This window comes from Netta rufina (genome assembly GCF_964035555.1).
Source record: "Netta rufina genome assembly, chromosome: 3".
In the NCBI taxonomy this organism is placed as follows: domain Eukaryota; kingdom Metazoa; phylum Chordata; class Aves; order Anseriformes; family Anatidae; genus Netta; species Netta rufina.
In genome coordinates, this window is record NC_140125.1 from 40,658,157 (window position 1) to 40,678,931 (window position 20,775).

At 36.4% G+C, this 20,775-nt stretch overlaps 1 protein-coding gene across 1 annotated transcript in view; it reads right to left on the minus strand.

Annotated features, from left to right (window-relative positions):
• The window catches only part of PLEKHH2 (pleckstrin homology, MyTH4 and FERM domain containing H2), a gene marked incomplete at its 3' end in the record, with an annotated part of 51,304 nt that overhangs the window by 10,713 nt on the left and 19,816 nt on the right, over nucleotides 1-20,775 (minus strand). Inside the window, exons 7-19 of the mRNA XM_084283875.1 lie at nucleotides 18,257-19,245; nucleotides 17,176-17,251; nucleotides 16,608-16,702; nucleotides 15,834-15,978; nucleotides 13,364-13,500; nucleotides 12,146-12,256; nucleotides 11,808-11,894; nucleotides 11,138-11,296; nucleotides 10,334-10,414; nucleotides 6,994-7,173; nucleotides 5,983-6,091; nucleotides 3,392-3,504; nucleotides 1,666-1,845 (exon numbers count right to left, since the gene is read on the minus strand). Of these exons, the coding sequence (XP_084140001.1) occupies nucleotides 1,666-1,845; nucleotides 3,392-3,504; nucleotides 5,983-6,091; nucleotides 6,994-7,173; nucleotides 10,334-10,414; nucleotides 11,138-11,296; nucleotides 11,808-11,894; nucleotides 12,146-12,256; nucleotides 13,364-13,500; nucleotides 15,834-15,978; nucleotides 16,608-16,702; nucleotides 17,176-17,251; nucleotides 18,257-19,245 (2,462 nt within the window). The remainder of the gene's footprint in view (nucleotides 1-1,665; nucleotides 1,846-3,391; nucleotides 3,505-5,982; nucleotides 6,092-6,993; nucleotides 7,174-10,333; nucleotides 10,415-11,137; nucleotides 11,297-11,807; nucleotides 11,895-12,145; nucleotides 12,257-13,363; nucleotides 13,501-15,833; nucleotides 15,979-16,607; nucleotides 16,703-17,175; nucleotides 17,252-18,256; nucleotides 19,246-20,775) is intronic.

Below are 20,775 nucleotides of genomic sequence, written 5' to 3' on the forward strand. Positions count from 1 at the left end.
GTAAATGAACATGTCACCTCTTGAAGGCCAAAATGCTCTCTATTTACTTGTGTACAGCATGTTTCTTTTAGGGCCAGAAATGTGTAAGTAGATCAGTCTGCACAAAAAGCAGTCAAAATACAGGAAAAATATACTACAGCTGCAACCCAAGCACTAGGATGTAAGGAGCAGCCTGTGCAATTTTCATTCAGCTCCCCTGTTCATATACATAATGAAGTAAACCATAAGACATTTTCCTCCTACAAAGTAGTCAGGAACTACTGAAAATACAATTATTCATTATTTTGGTGTATTTTCATTGTTCAATATGTATCCATAGCCTTCACTTAATGCGCACTGCTCTCATGTACTCTCGATTCAGGCTTATTTTTCTTTCTTTTCTCACAACTGTAGCAATGCTTCATACTGAAATTCAGAAAACGAGGTTTCTCTATCTTGGTTTATCTGGCTTGCCTGGTAGTAAATCAAAATTTGACAGCACAGCCTTTTCATCAAAGAGCAGTACTTTGATGGAGGATAGCATCAGCTCTATTTCAGGAAGAAACTGTATCAGAAGTAAGTGTGGGAAACTACAGCATGACTGAGTTAATAATTTAAGACTTAAAAAAAAGTGTGAGGCTACAAATGTTTTACAGAACGGGTTAACCCTTAAATATCATGTCAGTGGATTATAGTGGCTACAGTTTATTTATCTGTATTGGAGGGAAGGCCTCAGCACTGGTTGCAAGTACCAAACATGGATTATGGTTAGTTTAAATTCCATAAGATGTATGTAACTTCAGTGTTTGCTAATTGACCTGGATATGCTACGTCTTTTATAAAAGCTTAGTAGACATTTTAGCAGTGCCTACATGCTGTCCATTCTCCAAATAAGGGCCATTTCTAGGTAACAGGCAGGCCTGCTGGTCGTGTTCTACTTTCTACAGGAAATCCGAAGAAAACTGTGTCCATTACAAAAGCCTTAAAGTGGTAATTTCCTTTCTTATTTTCTGATTGATCTCCTAGTTCTGTAGGTATGACTATATCATATGCACTGTTATTCCAGTTCTGTTAGTTCCACATGGATTGTAAGTATTGCCTTTCCTTTTAATTTCTATTTATTGATTTGTTACATATTTAGATACCACTGAAATGCTGGCAGTGGACAAAGGTGAAGAATTTTAAGTATATATTCATAATCTAGCATGCAGGATGCATGCAGAATAGCACAAGAAAGTAAAAGGTGACATCTATCAGAAAAGCCAAGCATATGTGAAATTCCACAGTATGATGCTACAGGTTTTCTTCACGCTTATGCTACAGAGACATCTGTCATATGGTTTTGCCCACCAAGGTGCAGCACCTATCTTAGGTAAGATGCAGTAAAGGAGAATTAGGCTCCCTATATCGTGCCCTTTACTTGACGATATGCCACTGTATGTCAAGCCTTTAAAAAGAGCACAGGCACAGATACACCTTGTCATCTGATGTGAGTACTTTGATGGAGGATAACATCAGCTTTGTTTCAGGAAGACCCAGCAGTAATAAGATGTTATTTCAGAATTTTTTCTGCTTTTAAGTAAGCAGAAGCTATGGATGTACAGAGACTCTTGGCCATTCTAAACAGTCTGTGTAGTTACTTCATGGCTGTTGAAATAAGTACCATTAAAACAAATACCGGTTTACCTGTATTGGTCCTGTCTGGTTTTGTGGATGTCGACGTCTAGTCTGTTTAATGAGCTGACAACAGATCTCATTTTGAAGTTCAGGATGCGTGAGGCAGATCTGCAAAGCACTCTGGGCCAAAGATACATGGTAGTCAATGGCAGGAGAGTCAACTGCAGCATTTATAAACAACTGGCAGGTCTAGAAATAAAATAATAAGCGAGTTTACATACAAAAAGCTCCAACAAATCTTTTAGATGTTCTGCATATCAAAAATGTGCTTCAATTTAAGTCACAATCGGTCCGTTTACCTGTGAAAGGGAGGTAAAAAGGAACTGGAATGGATGAAAAGCTATAGAGAGACTTAAGACAAATATACCTCTCAAAAAAAAGCTTTTCAACTCCGTGTCTAATGGAGGGAACACTTGCAGGAATTACCACAGTTGTGACATTAGGAAAGTTTATAGACATGTTGAATGTGCACAGCTCACCTCTGTGCAGGTCTTTAAGATGCAAGGTGGACAACTCACAATGGCAGCCAGTGCAAAACACTTATGCTAGGAGTGAGCACAATGCAGTGGGACATGCACAGGTTAGAAAACAAGGGCTCAGAGCCACTTGTTTTACTTCTTGACTTTCACTGATGTACAAGTGAGTACATACAAACTTTCCTACTACTGCTGCTGTCTTAGGGAAGCCAGGTGTCAGTCATTTGTTATGCTGTATTAGCAAAAAGCTTCCTCATCACTCACTCTCTTTAGTCTACATGATAGCTCTCTTGGTCACAATAACTAAATTAATGTATAAAAACACTTCCTTAAAGATGAATACAGGCAAAATAGAAGATAGGAATGGAAGCCTAATCTTTCTTGTTTATCTGAAAATGTGTAAGTGTTCAAGGCCAGGCTGGATGGGGCACATGGGTGGCATCCCTGCCCATGGCAGGGGGGTTGAAACTAGGTGATCTTTAAGGTCCATTTCATCACAAGCCATTTTGTGATCCTATGTGTGGATGCATAGAACTAATCTTCATCACCAATGCAATATCTGAAACTGAACTTTCTGTTTCTAAATGAGTTTCTTAACTCACTTTTAAACTGATTTATACAACATTATACAATATGACATAGAAGTCATACAAGTAATCTCTTATTTATTTTAGCTAAGTGTCTGTGGTTTGACATAGGTCTGATATGTATTTCAGAAAGTGATTGCCAAATAGATATCAATTAATTCCCTCTTACATTTCCATGCTGCAGTACTGCTGAAAGTAAGGTGGATCTACTTCTTTAAAGTGTGGCTGTAACTGAACATACGGTACTTGACTTGAATTCCTTTCCAGATCCTAACCCTTACATCCAGATTTTCAAGACTGTTAATGATGTATGGAATTTGGTCTTTGGACTTATGCAATCTCTGTGGAGAATGCTCATTTATCCAAACACCACGCTTACCAAACTGTAATTTCTTTCACTGTGTACAGAACAGCAAGAACCTGTTTTGTCTCTGTAACAGACTTGATTTATATCCTGGCGATTAGTTAACGCTCAAGAGCAGTTCACCTGGGTGAGGGTAGGAGAGAGGAGAAAGAAGGTTAATGGAATTCCAGCACTTTCTGTCTCATAGGCAACAGCCACCTTTCTGGCCCTTCAGTGCAAAAGATACAACGTCTTACCAGCACAGAAAAATTTTCAAGAAAGAAGCTGAAGCTAGACAGTTGATAAAAAGGCATTTACTGTGGTTTTACCTTAAACAATTTAATTGCTTCAGTTTGCAAAGCTTCTGATGGCAATGTTGTAAGAGGAGAAGCAATTCCTTCTTTGCTGTGGCAAAGGGTGGGATGTCTCCAAACCTGAGAAGCTGAACAGATAAAATATGTGCTTTCTGCAATTAATTCAGTACAGCAAGTTCAATTTTTTACTCATCATTTAATGAGAAATAAAATGTCAAACAATCAACTTAAATTCTATTTGCTTTTTTTTAAAAAATGCTTTCTTATCTTAAAAGACTGCAAGCATCAGATTTATAATTTAAAAGGCATTGTCTTCAACACAAGAACCCCTTAACACCTCATTAAATAGTGACTCAACATGAAGATATGTCCTGAATCTGTAATAGCTGAATGTCTCCTAAAACCTTATTAAGTAGACTAAGAAAGAAAGCAAATACCAATCTAACTGTATATTCTATCAAGTGTTTATTCTTTTCACAAATGATCTTTGTTTTCTTGTCAGTACAGTATCTTTTTGCAGATTACTTTTTTGTTCTTCTAGATTCTGATACTTAATATTCTAAACTCCTCCATGTGTTAAGAGCTGAATCTACTAAAATACTTATCAGTTTTTGAGACTATGGATTCTTCCTTGCTATGTTTTTCACATCTGTAGACTGAACTATTTCATGATGTTCTGACATAGGTGCTTGAAATGAGACAGGCAGGCCATTTCAACAGAATTACTAGATTGAGTCTGTAAGAGCACATTTAAAGTACATAAATTTAGAATAAATTCAGTTTGTTTGATTCATCATTATCTATAATCCAAGAGAAGGATACTCTATCATGTGTTTTGTAAGTATCTTCTGGATTCTTTGGGATCTAGTACAGTATTTTCCTCAATTATGGCATTCATTGAATCACTTGTCTACCTGGGTACCTCTTTTCACAACACCTGTAAGAACGTAACTATCTTTGATTAATTTCAATTAGTTGTACTAGTGGCCCAATGTTCAAAAATTACTGTGGGTGCCAGAGACAGATGTGAAAAATGCAATCAAATGAACTTTGTTGTCTTAAGAAACCAGAGCAAAAATTATAATGTTTCTGGGTGTACTCTTTTGTTTGTTTTTGTTTTTAAGGAAAGTTCCCTCATTCCGAACTGCTGCATCCCTCCGTACTGCACATATGCCTTAGACTAGCTGGACTGAGTATATCAATATCAAGAAGATAAATTGTTGAATTACAGTAATCCTTCCTCTCCCCACAATCTCTAACTTCTTTGTGCTTATCTATGCAGCGGGGCCAAGAAAGAGCCTCAGCGAGATGAAGCTTTTAAGATACTACATCAGTTTCTTTCTGCTGAAATTCACAGCTCCACCTCATGCTGGTAGTGGGACCTGGCTTCTAAGTTCTCGTAGCTGTATCTCAAATCATGATAATGAGTCTATAGGATTGCTGGCTTTTGCTACAAACTGTGAGACTATGCAAAATCATAAAACTTCTCAGGACCAGATTCTTTATGAGGTTTTATGTGAGAATAATTATATGAGTAGGAGTTTGCAAGATGAATCCTAAATTTGCTGGCACAGAATGTCAGTGAGTTTGTCTGTGACTTCTGCTTGAATATTTTGCATTTGAAAAACAGCTTCTTGCAGATCCAGCAAGCACAAGAAAACAGTATGTGGTGTTCTTCTTTTACAGCTACTACTTCATCTATTCACAGCAGCACAGGATAGCCACTGTTTTGGGAATTAGTGTGACATCAAGGTGAACTGTCCCCAGAGATGAATTAAGAAGGTGCTGGAATCTTGCTTCTAGAGGCAGATTGAGGGGTATTTCCCTCTGAATAGACTTTGGCATTCAGAACTGGAACAGTTGCTCTAGCTAAATGGATTATACCAGAAACATGAATTCTGAAACTTCACTAAATAAAACCACTAAATATATATATATTTTTTTATTTTTTTACAGAAAACTTTGAAACACGAGGTCTATGGTCTCCTTTTAGGAAACGCTTCTTTAATGTAGCATAAGAGATCAGAATTTCAAAATGCAGTTCTATACCTAGTTGCATTTAAAGCCCCCTACATCAAGTGGGAGTTGGGTATCTGTTAGCTTCTAAATAATTATCACCTGTTCTACAAATACTGTTCTAAATTTTGACCTGAAGTACAAATTCCATTCCTACTGATTTCAGTATGCTATAGAAACAAGACCTTAGTAGTTGCATTTTTTATTGAATAGGAATAGTTTTGTTAATGATTTTATTAATGGTATTTTAGATAAGAGATTCAAAGCCCTGTCAGGCTTGTTCAGAGTGTTTTACAGGGCACGTTAGTGTCTGTAATACTGTTTCACAGAGCAGATAGCTCTGCTGGAAAGTTAGCATAAATGTAACCTTAACAAAAAGGTTAACTGACCTGCCTTGTGTAGATCAAAAAAATCTTGTAATGCATGTAAGCATTTACTAAAAACTCTCAGAATTATGCCTAAAACTTCAATTTGTCTATTTTTTATTATTATTATTATTATTTTTTTTTTTACAATCTTAGGATAATTATTTTCTCAATATAACTGATAAGTATGACAATATTAGTGTGTTGAAACAAAAAGTAACTTACTGGTATCACCTTCCATATTTAGTAATTTGCAAATAAGTTGTTCAAACTCAGACCCAACATTTACATTGGTACTTCCAGCAGCAACCGTCAGATGATAAAGCCATGTGTCCTAAAGTAGAAAAATACACAGCAACTCACTCATTCATTCCACCAGACTTTTAAGAGCATTAAAATATACTGAACATCAAGTTTTAAAGGAATTAAGTCAGAAGTTGAATTGGTTTTGAAGGATTCAGCTGTGTTGGAAGTAGCTTTTTCACAAAGATTTTGCTTTCAACTTTCAACCAATTGCCATACGCTCCTGGTGAAGCACAAAGGAGTTGGCCTTTGTTTCACTTTCACATCCGTACTCATGGCCACTCCATGTTGCAAGCATTAAGTAAGGAAAATTGGACAAGGCTCTCTTCTGAAGTCTTTTACCCTCAGAAATCATGCCTAATTATCAGCGAATTCTTCTTTTCTTCTTCAGAAAGCTAATATAAGTGCTTTTTCATCACTGCCAGATCCTGCTAAACTGAGGAGTTAGGCCAAAAAGCAAAATGAGGTCTACAGGATTAGTCAGTACATAATAATGTAAGCAATAATAGCAATAGCAAATAAGCAATAATAACGTTTTTAACCATCTCTCTCACTTCCCTACTGTTACTCCTAACAATGAAAACAGGTAACAATATACCAGAACTCTCCAGAAGATCTGCTAGAGGTCTATCTACGAGTTATTGCAGTGTGAGCAAAATTCTCAATTTACAGCATATTTAGTATTCTACACCACCACTTTATGTAGGCAAGCCTCAATATTTTTGGCTATTTCAAAAGGGATTATCAATGATAGCACTGGCTCACAGACTGATCGATGTTCATGAAACAGGTATTTCTCTTTGTTTATTACATCAAACTACAAGCTGTATGACTTGCAGATTCCATTTCCCCTCATCTTTAGGAAATGTTCATATCACAGCACCACAGTCATAGACATGTTACTGAAACTCAGTTAAAAAGTCCTTTCATTACCTTCTCATGCTTGGATCCTATAAGAAGGTAAGTTGGTCCTTGATCTTTGGGGTGGATAACAACAGTGTAATGTGTTGATAATAAACTGCGACCACTAGCTTCATAATCTTCATCAGAGTCACAGGACCTATCAACTTCTTCAACTTTGGCCTCAAAAAGCTTGATTTGACCAAGAGGAAACTGAAAGTAAATATCAGAAGTGGTCAGAGAGCACATGTTTATTTCAGTGCATACTAATGTTATATTTCTTATTCTACAAACAGAAACAAACAAACAAAATCAAAACAAAACAAAAACATAAAACTGGCATCAATACTCATTTATTCATTTTCACTCCTGCCATGTAATGCCAGATAAATGAGCTGTTGCAGACAAATGAATGATATGTGAATGATATGTGCCAAAGTCTGAAAGCGAGAATTTTAGAAATTCTTTTCCAGGTCTGCTTCTGTATCTAATTAATGTAATAAATGTCTGTTAGGGTGAGAGAAGTACGTTTTCAGAGTTTCCAGACCTGCTTCCAAGTAAAAATTCCTTGGGTCAAGTCTAGAGCCTTAATAATAGTCTTGTCATTCCAGAGGCCAGCGGTGTTGAAATATCTATTTTGTTCATGCTATAAATTCAAAAGGTAAATGTTTTGTGTAGCAGACCTTCTTAGTTTGCTTCATTCTGGAGTCCAATAGTTCGAAATATTTGAGGCTTAAGCTGTATGTATAGTTATGATTATTAATCATGCAATATTTTGTATGAAATGCCATTCAAAAGGAAATTTTCCTAGAAGTATTTCATACTCATTATCAACAGGAAACCACAGCAAACATCCATCTTCATAACTGGGTGAAAGGACTGACAGAGGCTGACAGTACTTTCTGGCTATTTTACGTAAAGGTTCCTCCCTTTCCATAGCACCACTGCTCTTCCTCTGGACATTCATACATCATGATGTTCAAATGAGTCTGGTATTTAATGCTGCAGAGAAGAAGCCTTTACTATTGTTTTTCTATTGTTTGTGATGTCTACTAATGTTTACAGAGATTCAGCAGAAAGAGAGAGATGTTTCCCTTTGGCAGAATGATGGCTGGGCTCCAGAGCAACTAGCATCTCATCTTATCTGTGCCATATTCTCGTACAAGCCTGAAGTAACTGGTCTTAACATATTAACAACAGTGAAAAGCAGATGAGGCTGACTCTTAGCTTCTCAGTAAAACTGTTTAAAAAATGAAAACCTGATAGTGGAGAGTAGCTGCCAAGCCTGACTCAATCTCAAGTGGGTTTCTTGAATCGTGATTTTATAAAGTGAGCAGTTGATATAATCATTTGAAGAAAACATCACACAATGGTGGCTCTATGTTTCAGTGTACTCCCTAGTAAGGATTAAAGATGCATGGTGTGATCTGTTTTCTGTGGCACTTCTGAAGCATTCAACTATTTGAACAAAGTAGATTCTGAGAATCGTGAGGTGCCATGGAATATAAAAATAGTCACAACCAATTTGTTCACTAAGTTGAACTAAAACACAATTGGCTGATTTTTTTTATTTGCATTCCATTTTGAAATGCCACTTAAAAGGACTCCATTACTGTGTTAACTACTGCAGATGGTGTAATTTTTTCCTGCACAGTCACATTCAGCTACAAGTATGTTTTTAATTAGCCAATTGTTTAACATTAGAAATGAACTAGCTCTGGGAAAATTTTCATACATAGTATTTTAAAAACACATTCTGCTTACAAAAGCGAAATGCTTATTCTGTTGCAAGCTAGTAAATTAGTTTCAATTTTGCCTTAGGAGAGATAACAAAACTTGTTCCAAATGTGAGGGATATACTCATAAGGAACCAGCAAACTTCTTGGATGTTCCTGAAGGGCTTCCTAAAAAAAACAAACAAATCTTCAAAGGTAAATATGTGTAAATTCAGGTACATTAAACATAGAGATTTCTTCATTGGAGAAAAATGTAACTTAAATAAAGTAAGTGTAAAATGAGCTAGAGGTCAATACTCTAGTCATTTGATTCCCTAGCTCTGTACTGCACTTTTAAAAAGTAATTAAAATAAAATATTCGGATTGATGTTTAATGCCATCTTATTGATACAGAAATAAGCTTCAGCTGAATGTTTAAAAATGGATAAAAAACAAAAGGAGAACAAAGGATATAACTAGCTTTATATAGAGACTACAGACTAATGGGTCCAGTATGAATATTTGGATAGATCGGAAGTAACAAAGGGGATTTTATGTATTTTTTTACCTGTTATGGGTTTTAATGGCTCAGCAGAGTGTTAACATTTTTGTCAGTGCCAGCAGTCCTGACAGTTAGGTAATAAGGGCATGAATCAAATATTCATAACCTCAGGGATATTAAAAACAATTTTTGTAGGCTTTCTCAGAATCTTGTTCCTGACCCAATTGCATGAAAATGTGTTTCTTGATGACAAAACACAATGTCCTGAGAGCAAAAGGATGAGTCAAAACTGTTACTAGTAAGTGTCTTTTGTCCAGACTCAGCAGGTAATTATGACTGGAAATATTAGGGTCTGACAACATTCAGAAGTGCAGGTAGCGAACTGAATACCAGGCTCAACAGGAAAGAGTTAGGTAGTATTGTGAGGGTAACCTAAAGCTGACTGGACTCCATTTCTTTCTTTTCTTCCTTAAAAAGTATTTTCCGTAAGTTTCAGAAATCATTTTCTCTTCACTTTCTCCTGCCTTCTTTCATCTCTGTTTCTAACCATCTCATCAGTTGTAGACCACGAGCTCCTTTTCCTTTTCTGATGGGGAACTGGGAAGGATCCCCCCATGTGACATGCATCTGCAGAGCAGCAAACTCTCTGCACCCTGCTAGTCTCTGCCTTTCTTGTAGCAGTGTGGAGGCACAGTGACATACCAAAGAACAAGGTTCGGAAGACAATCAAGGGATAAAAAAAGTAATTTCTTGAATCTTGCAGTCACTGCCCACTGCAAACATATATTAAAAAGGGTCAACTTCTGGAAGTAAATGGCAACCAGATCTTTTCCAATCAGTCTCAAGTCTGACAGGGAGTCCTGAACCATCAGCAAATTAATGCCGACACTCACTTTGGCTAAGGGTAAGAAGATGCAGGATATTCATCATGTCTCATAGGAGAAGTAGATTTATGGGTGTGCCCATAGTGCTGTCTATTACATAGGAACCTTCCAAGTTGAGAATCTGTTAAGTCTAAATATCTGGTTATCAAGATAAAATGGGTTTATACTACCCAGGCCAACCTGTATCTTAATAAAGTCAAAACTTAGTTTTCAAAGTCTACTCACTCCAGTATGTATTCTTCCCTCACTGAGGAAACAAGTAAGGGACCTACCTTATCTTCTTGGTTACGGAAGTAATACAGAATTTTTCCAACTAGGGTACACCATACTCTTTTGGAGTATCCATGTTTCACCTGAAATTACAGAATATTAGGAACAAGCACAGTCAGAAAACTACTGACTACCTTTCACCGTCTAGACTTCGATGATTCTGTGAATAAATGACTTAGTTCAAATTTCTTTCCACATTATTAAACAAGTAATAAATTAAATTAAGTTAGATTAAATTAAAACCACATAACTCTGTTAAAGGTATAAGATTTAGGGCATCTAAAGTACAGATAAAGACCTAAAGCCCAGGAAAGAGTACGAGGTTTTCACTTGACTTTGGATCAGGCCTAAGGTAATGAAAGCTGAGGAAATGAAGAGAACTGAAAGAGAAAAAATTCTTTTATACAGTATTCTTATTATCTTGAAATAACCTGTCTCAATGAATAACACTTAAAAGGGATCACTAAATGGAAATAAATTAGATCAATTAGCTACTGCAACTTATGCATGTCTCAAAGTGCCATGCAAAACCAGGATACCTCTTAACTGCAAACGGAGAACTCAACAACTTTTAATGAATTGAAAAGCTGGAAAGAAAAAACAAAGCAAATCTCAAACAACCAGAAGAAATGCTTTGGGAAAAGTAAACTAGTTGGTAGTCTTCCTCAACTGTTCACTATGAAAAGTACAAGGAAAGCTAATACATGCCTGTTTTGCTTGCATTTATTGTAGAACCATTTTCATCTAGGTATTATTCTTAATAAATACGGAATAAGGCACATTTGGGGGAAGAAAAGTGTTCCTACCTTTGTAAGTAACCCTTTCATGGTTGGCTTGATTTCCGGCTGTATAAAAAGTGGACTAGCAGCCTGTATTTTAAGAACATTCTGTAGTACTTTGATCCATTCTTCTAAGATGTTTGGAGAATCTGCAGTCAGGTAGTATGTCCGTTTTTCTGTGGTCAGCTACAAAGTGGCAGAAGAGTTCTGAGCTTTAAGAACATTACACAATCCAACCCACGACTAGAGGGTTTTAACATATACTACCCAATGTAGTTTCACACTTTGGGGGGTTATTTCTCCCAAATAATTGTGCATTAACAAAATGTTCAATGGCCAAGCAGACCAGACAGAAACACAGTTTCTGAGACTCCTTCTGAAAGATTCTAGTATAGCAGAATTGATAAAACCTAATTTATCTCATTTCAAACAACTTCACACAACCCTAATATCTAGTCCCAATACCACTCTCTTTTTTCGTATCTGTCTCATATTCCTATAATCTGACCTTTGTAGCAACACAGATAAGGATATGTTTATGCCTCATTTTTATTGTTGAAATGACCCTTCGGTTTTAAGCAAAGGGCACTGATTAATTCCAAGACCACATTGGACTTCCAGTCCTACAGTGACTGGGATGTTTTGGCAATGCAGGAAATAAAGACCTACTGAAAAACAGAGACAGAAAAGCAGGCACCTGAATTGTTTGTTTTCCATCACCCCTTTCAATGTGGCTAGATGCATTTAACTCAATTTGACCTTGAGGTTTTCGAACTACATCACTCTGTATGGAAAAAATGGAACAGAATATTTTAAATCCATCAACAAATGGGGATAAATAATCATAGAACTTATTTAAGCATTAATCTTGTTAAATACTTCCTATTTACACATTGAGTACCTTATATGCCTGTTGAGGAACTGAGTCCTCTTACAGCTCAAACACCAGGAATACATTTCTTTTCATTCCGGCAGCCCTAAATTCTCAGTAAAAAAACGTCTAATACTAAACAGTAAATAGCTATATGTACTTACTGGGGATTTGTAGTATAGTAATTCACCTCCTTTAAGCACAAACCATCGTCGTTTCCAGGTCTTCACTTTACCACCCATTTTTAACAGATATCCAGATTTTTCCAAAGGTTCCTGATTATTTAGAAGTTACATAAGAAGTAGTTAAGTACACCAGTATACCTATATGCCCCACAGATATTGTATAATTACACCACACACACAGATATTTGAATGACTTATAAGCATGCTAAATAACAATTACAAAATTGTATGAGATTTTTGTTCCAAGGACAGCATTTTTGCAAGCATTAAGACAAATGCCATGCATGTGTGATAACTAATTAATATCCCTACTTACAGTTATAGTACATGAAGGAGAGTAAGTGATTTGCCCAGAACTATACAAAGGAACGAAGAACATAATGATTCCTGATTTTACTCTAATTATTTATATTAAACAAATAACAAAATTAATATGATCTATATACATCATTTTTCCCAAACTTTAGGGCCTGACCTACAGAACCGATATAACAGTGTAATTTAGAACACTGCAAAGACATACGTTCAGTGTGTACACCAGTAGAACAGAGTTCACAGTTTTGCTCTGTGAAGAAAGCTTAAAAGAAATTATTTTTGTCATCAGTCATTCAATCCACTTTTATGCCAAGACACTAACTACTAACGCAGACCATTAAAAAGCTCACAGAGACAGACCAATACCCTGTAATGGTTTGGTTTCTTTGACTGATCCTACTATGCTGTTTTGCTTAGGATTTCTCTAGTTTGCCTGAAGTCATTTTCCCCGTATGAGGAAGCTACAGAAACTGATTACAGAGCACAGATTTCTACTGATGACTCCAGCTCCTTCAGTGGAAAGCCTTCCTATTTTTTTTGAATATTCAGTTAATAATTTTAAGCTGATTTTAGTATTTGTATGCAATCTGATACCAGATCTGGTTCCAAGAAAAACTTAAGTGCTTTGAATTGTCTTCAGGAGTTGTCTACCTACTTCCATGAACTTCCATTTACTTCCAGAAAGCTCAGAATTATCCTCTACCTTGTTTCAGTTATTGCAGTCTTATATGGTTACTTTATTGCTGATATATTTTGCTATTTGTACTCATAAGGCAGTCTGTGAGTTGGCAAGAATGAATACAGGAATTTAGTCGTATTCTTTGAACAGAAATATACACACAGCACCACAGGTACACTTCTTTACAGAACTTCAGTACTTACATTTTTTCCATTATCAGTAGATGAGGAAGAGGTTTTAGGAAGTTTCTGCTCTGGCTCTGAACAGTCTGTATCTACTGAATATGCATCAGGAGGAATAGCATAGTCACTTTCTGAGGTCATAGAAGACAGAGACACACCTGAGTTAAAAGAGAGATGTTTCTTTATATTTTTATCTATTACGTTACAACCAAATGAGGTCAGAACATCCATGCAGAAAGAATATCTGAGCAGGAGATACAGGCAAACACAAGTATCTGCGTAAATCCATTAAGAACCGAGCATTTTGTATAAAAATACCAGTATATTTAACTATTAGTACAATGCTAATAGCTATAATCCCATTTTCTTCATAATTAATTGTTTACTTATGAATGAAACGAGAAGTAATTGTCTTCTATATTTTATGACCTTCTGTTATATTACTACACCTTTTTTAGAGGAGGAAGTCAGTGCCCTATATTGCATTTATTCTGTACAAAACAAATATGGGATCTTTAATTAAACTAAGTAACTTTCTTCTTCCTCTTTCTATCATTTTCTCTGGTATCTAGATTTCCAATGCAAGTGCCTAGGTACTAAAGAGCCAGGCTCAACATCTGCTTTATGTTGAAGTTGTAGGTTACCGTCTTTGTTTTGCAATTAGTTTTTATTCTAATATTGAGATTTTCTAAAAGTCTGAATTTCAGATTTCAGGATTTTTTAAAAACTTTATTAGCTTTACTCCTAGAGAAAAATACACCCTGTTTTAAATTCTAGTGAATGAGCAATAAAAATTCAAACTGCTCCATATTCATCATAGAAATAATGATTTTCAAACATGTCCTTTTGTAAAGTTTCACTTTCTGACCAGTGTTCTTCTCTGAAAGGTTACCCTCCAAGACTGAAATGAAGATATCATGTTTCCTTTGTTTCATTGATTTCTAAACTTATTTTCTGATTTGATTTTAAAAATTGCTTTTCTCATTTATTGTTTTGGCAAGCCACCTGGGCTTTCAGGTCAGTTGTTCTCTTTTCATGTAAGATCTTTAATAACACATATGCAACAAGCTAATTATGCTCATAGTCAAATCTGTGACTGCCTGGATTTTTAAACAATGTGATCTCATATGTATATATGTGTTTTGTGATTAAGAAAACTTTCCATGCATGAATAAGTACAAAGGCTAGTTTTGAAGAAGGAAGTACAAAGGGAATGGCTCAATTTTATAGACATGGTGTAAACTGTGGGTGAAATCAGCTACAAAATTAGCTGATTTACCTTTCCTATCGTGCAAACATGATGAGATGCATACTCAGGAACTATGGGTCCTTTTCACACTAGCATGGCAGAACTGTAACTACTGCACTGGAAACGGGACCAACGCAGACAAGCACTTTGATCTTTTCAGTTGGCATTACATAAAAAACAAGAGTTGCGGGAGAAATCTAGTGAAGAACAAGACCCAGGCGGGGAAGGTTGCATGTCTTGGCCCTAAGAAAGCTGGCTGAGAGAGCTTTGCAGGTCAAAGACGGTTGTTCCTTCCTCGCAGAGCAGCAGGCAGACCTGAGAAATGAAACAGCCTTGATGGCATGTCTGGCTGGCACTGAAACACTCCTAGCAAAGCAGCAGCTGTTTTTGCCTGCTCAAGGGTGATGTGAGTGGAATTTTAGCTCACTGGGATTTTAACATATATAACATGAACAACCAAATAATGCTATTTTGCATTGCTAAGCAATATATAACAGAGGATGTAAGTACTAGGATGTTAGATTGTAAACTCCCTTGCTTTACCCAGTGAAGAAACCTTCTCAGGAAGGTAACAGTGATAGTCACCTAATGATAACATTGTGTCTTGCCATGTAGTGAAGCATGGTATTTTCATTTCGCAAGTGGAAAACACACAGTTATGTACTACTGTGAGATTTACTGCTGACAAAAGAACATCACTGGATTCAAGTGTTTAACTACATCTTTGCATAAAACAGTTGCTATAAAAAGGAAAGAAGTCCACCTCTGCATGAGATGACAGAACCAAATACTCTGTTGGGGGAACTTTCACACCTGCTTTCTAATCATGTTAAACTATTACTTTGTTTTATAAAAAGAGTATGTATTTTTTTGCTGCTAGCAGTTACTTTCTTCTAGGTCATTTTATGTCCATGCAGTTAAAGGTTACAGGGAATAATTGGTGTGACAGCAAAAGTAGAATGGGGTTTCTTCCTTTAAATGTAAAAGTCACTTTTTCCTCATGACAACAGCTAGACTAATGCCTTAAACATCCATCTTCAATTACAGCAATAAAAAGAAAGCCACACATAACTGTCCTTTCTCCTGCTTGAATAGATCTAGGCTTTGATAGCTTAGATAGAAACCTCGATTTGAGATGTCCATGCAATTTAACCAAGAAATCAATTTCTAAGAAGATAAAGCAAACTGTTCGGTTTTCCAAATTCCTCAGGAGTTAATTCTTCTTCTGTTTTTTTTGCCTACCTCGTTTCATAGCCCGAGGACTACTCGGGCCACTTCTGCTTCGAGAATCGGACTCAGAAGTCCTTGAGCTAGACCGAGAGCTGTCTTCTTCCTCAGATCCTGATGACTCATCTATAAATGGGCTGTTGCTTATTTGAGTTGCTTTCTGCAGAAATTAACAGAACATTCTTTGGTATCTTGCGTAAAAAGTATTAGTTCTTTCTTTCATGCTGTGGCAGAGCTCTGATGGCTTTGTAATATTCAAAGCTGTTTTTGCTTGGGCTGTGAGTTTTGGCACACAAATATCAACATCAAACTGAATTCCCTGTCCTCTGTATCCTCAACCACCCCCACACTTTGAAACAGAAAACTGAGGAAAACTTAAGGGATGGGTCTTTCCAATCACAAAAAGCTGCCAGAAAAAAAAAATAATAAAATGCTGTGATAAATAAAAACAGTTTTGGCACTAATACAAAGACATTTCTATACACACACACGCTTTTAATTATGACATTGAACACCATGTGCCTCTTTTTAATAATTAACAAGTCTTCGGAAAAAATCAGCAAGGGACCTGAGAAAGACTGACCTGGGCTGGTAACAATTTATAAGGAGCAGTGGTTTTGTTTTTTTTTTCCCAGCTATTTGACATTTCCATTACTTCTGGGGTTCTATAACCTCTAACCATGATCTTATGACACATTTGGCATGGTGTCCTCAAATGTGAAAAAGCAAGTTTTTGGATGTGAAGCCTAGTGGTATTTAAACATGTCCTTTAAACAGTAATGCAGTTACCCCTTTCAAAGTGGTGTAGACAGGAGTGGTCATGTTCTTATATATCAGAGATGTGTATAATCCAGATACGGAGTATGATGTTAGTGAAACCGCACCTAAAAAAGCAACACATTGTATAAATGACCTTCCTAAGTTACACCCCCTCAATTTACCAAATTCTGATGTCTTTTTTTGCACTGTATAGCTCAGCTATAAAAACTGAACTAACTCCTGATTCTTCTGGATGTGAGATTTATAGCTTTTTGAAATTTACAATAAATTAATTGTAATCATAACCATTAACCCTTTTTAAAACTGAAAGTACAATCTTTCACCCTCGTATTTGGTATGGAATCTTCAAAATCAACCGCAGAGAAATCTGGTGTGAACAAAGTACAAATTCAGCACAAAGTCAAGAGGCAAAGTAATAGAAGGCAATGGAAAGATAACCAATGATTTTCCAGGTTTTAAATAGCAGGTAATTGAATCTTAGTATCTTAGAGGAACATGGGATATTTGGTCCTTTCTTACCAATAACTGGAAGAAGATAATTTTTGTTCATGAGACAATGAACAACTAAACCACTTACTTTTGTTAAGAGATTCCACGGTGAAAGCTTCAGACATCCTTAAGCCAGATTTGGCTACAGCATAAATTCTGCTTTCCTAACATAAAAAGAATGGATTTGATGGTAGACAATTAAAACACAATTACTTTTGTTCAGCCTCCTAGTCTTTGTGTTAATACATCCAAGTGATAATATGGTTGATAAAATGGTGTCATCATTGGTGGCTGAAACATGCATCCTTGTTTTATATGCCATACCCACCATACACACTGTATGATCCAATCTTCTTTTTCTCAAAATGAAAAACTTCCTTTCATTCATTTAACTTCTTTTTAAATATACTATTATCAATGGCCAAAGAAGGTATAGTGAGAATATTTTTAATGGAAGATTGTATAGTTAAGAACAGAGACATGACATTATGGAGACAACTTTTCAACAGTTTTGTGTTAAAAAGCCAGAATATGAAAATCTACAATGGAAAAATATGTACTAAAATATATCAGCAGAAATAACGTGTTACATTAACGCATTACTCACCTCTGAATCACTAAATGGGAGTGTGGAACTGCAGAATCAGTGAGTATAGATGGAGCTAGTTTTGGATTTTGTGTTAGAAAATTAGTATCTATTTTAATTCCCTGACTGATGGCTTTAATTTTTTTTCTGGAAAAAATGATCAGTAAGTTCTGTAATCTGTAGTTGTTGTCTGTCGACATATTGTTTAGATTGTGAGTGGTACAATGGTTATAGTAACAGCATTGACACCAGCACTTTTAAGTCTCTGTTCGTATTGAAATAAATAAATACACACATTCATAAGCATTACCTTGTTGGTTATACACAAAAAGACATATGCAACTTAGATGTGACGTTAAAAAAAAAGGTCTTATCTACAAAAAAATGTTTTTCACTGGCTGAAATGCTGTGCTTCATATCAAACTTGCTTCTGAATTTGTCCCTTTAACTTCAATTACAGTAACACCCTGTCTTGTCATCAAACAGAGAATGGGAAAGGTACAAGCAACAAAAAAAACATAGAAGAGAAGACTGAGGATGAGTTAGTTTCACTGTGAGGAAAAGTATCTAGAATTACTCTTACCCAGGAAGGAAATCGATGTAATGGTGGGGTTGGAGGTTTGTTACTAGCAGCTTTTTTTGTCGTATCACAGGGTTCCTGGGCTTCAGCATTTTGTACTTCAGTGCAGTCATAGGTAAACACTCCTTCATCACAGCCAATCTCCATTTTCTCTAAAATACCTGTATCTTCTCCATCCACCAGATCAATGTCTGTTTCCTGAGGTCTCCACGGACGTATCATGCTTATAGCATTTCTATTTTTACCAAACATTCTATCAGAGCTCAGCTGGGGCTGGCTTAAATGTTTTTTTGCCAATGCTGAATTTATACTGAACACATTAGGAGTCCGTAACTTTGGAGGTGGCAAATTTGAGGGAGAATCTGATGGTGTCAGGTATTGAGATCCTGCAGAAGTTGCTAGGATTGGGTGTTTAGGAGTTAGAGCAGGGGTTAAAATTGGACTTGGGGTATTTGCCTCACTGGATGAGGATGAATAATCTAGCCTCTGAGACTGAAATTTCTTGTTCAGTTCATCTGAAGAACTATCTTGGTCTTTCTTCTTACTTGTGAAGTCTGAGTTGCACTTTCCACCTGGATTGTTCTGGCCTTTTCTTTGGGACCCTTGCTGCCAGGAGTACAACTTTTTGTGCTGAGTCCTCTGAACACCCAAACTCTCTTCTTCAAATAGAGAACTACTGTCATCGGAGGCTGTCAAATACATTTCACTTCCCACTCTACTGTACCTAGTGTTCTCTTCGGATGTGTGGCTTGACAGAGTGGATGCACACCTGGATTTCAGTCCTTTATTGTCTCCTCCATCCTCATCTGAGCTCCAGTCACTCCCTGTAGTGCAGGAGTTCTTTGACATGTCACTGTCCATATCTTTGGATGAACAACTTGTTCTCACATTTTTGTTCTGCTCTGATCCTGAGGAACTTTGCTGCAATGACTTCTGACCTTTATTGCTTTCATGTGCAGGACCAGCAAAGGTAGTTTCCAGGATATCCTTCTCTAGAAGACAAATACAATGAACAGGAGAAAATTACTTTAGCAAATTTGACTGCTAAAGGATTTTGTCATTATGTCTGCAAATAGTAAGTAGGTAATCATTCCAAGTAAGCACATTTATTTTTTTTTCTGAATATTGTATGTAATAATCTGTAAAAAAAAAAAAAAAATTACAAAATTTTGAATGCAACTAAAGTTTCATCAGTATTTAAGAAAAAAATGCAACAGGCAATACTCCAAGTTTTAGCCAAACTAAATATGGCAATGAATGTACAGATGAGCAGAGTGGAGCCAAATGTTAAAGTAAGCCAGATATGTATGAAAATAAAAACTAGAAAAAGGACAAAGCAATGGTTTAAAAGGCATAAGCATTTAGCTGCTTTATTAAATCTAGAGAAAATTAAAGCAGAGTAAAAGCTTGACAGGAAAGATTTACACTAACAAATCAAATATTCTGAGGATATCTACAGTGTTTATTTTCAGAAATTTATTCTGCAAGCTATTACCATATTCTCAGTGGAGCATGCTTAAGACACACAAGAGTGGCTCATAAAAATGCTTAGGGAAAGACGTGTTAAAAATAACTGTGCTTATGCTTTTCACTTTTACCTGGTTTTGCAAGAGAGACCTATAGCTTGAAGCATGTCAGTGAGGCCTACGTGCTTCCCCTGAGTTAAAACATATGCTAGAACTAGGACTTTTCACACAGACACTTGGGAAAGTTAAATAGCTGTATGCAGTTAAAGTGGATTGGATAAGTAAGTATACAAAATATTAACGGGATCCACGTCAATTTCTGCTTTTCCACAGAATTCAACCTATAATGCGGGATACCATGACTAACTATGAAGAAAATTCTGAGGCCATAAACAGCACTGTGGGACTCAAATGAAGGATGAGAGCAGGAGTAACAATCTCTTTCTTGGGCTTTTCATTGCTTAAGGAAAGCAGCAAGCTGCAATGGACTTCCTTATGCTTGTAACAGCATTAACAGCACATCAATTTGCTAGCATTACAGGACTTCAGGGCTTGTGGAGGCAATTGTACAAACTGTTGAGGGAGCTTTCTACTTATTTGGATAGGAAACAATAGTGCAAAAAGATGCCTGAGACTCTATTCTATTATTTCTGACCTTGATTGAAATAGTATCTTCTTGAATTAGGACATAAAACTATCACTGGGACACCAGTGGTAGCATAGATAAAATATACAGAAACTGGATTTAAATCAGACTGTACACAGGCATAAAAACCTAACAGCAGTCTCTGGGGGACTGGAACACCCAAAGTCCATATTCTACTGTGAAGCAAACCTGAACCACAGCAGTTTCTTTCCTGGGCAGCCACAACACCCACCAGCCATTGCATACTGCCAAGCGAAGTATCAGTGGTATTACTGAGATGCTAATGCCCAAAATGATTTCTTCCTAGTAGTAGAGACTGACATTAAAGAAGGAGAAAGTTCTGCTACATACTTGGAAAACAGCTGGTTTGGATCCACTTACATACCACTTCAATTTTGGTTTCCCACCCG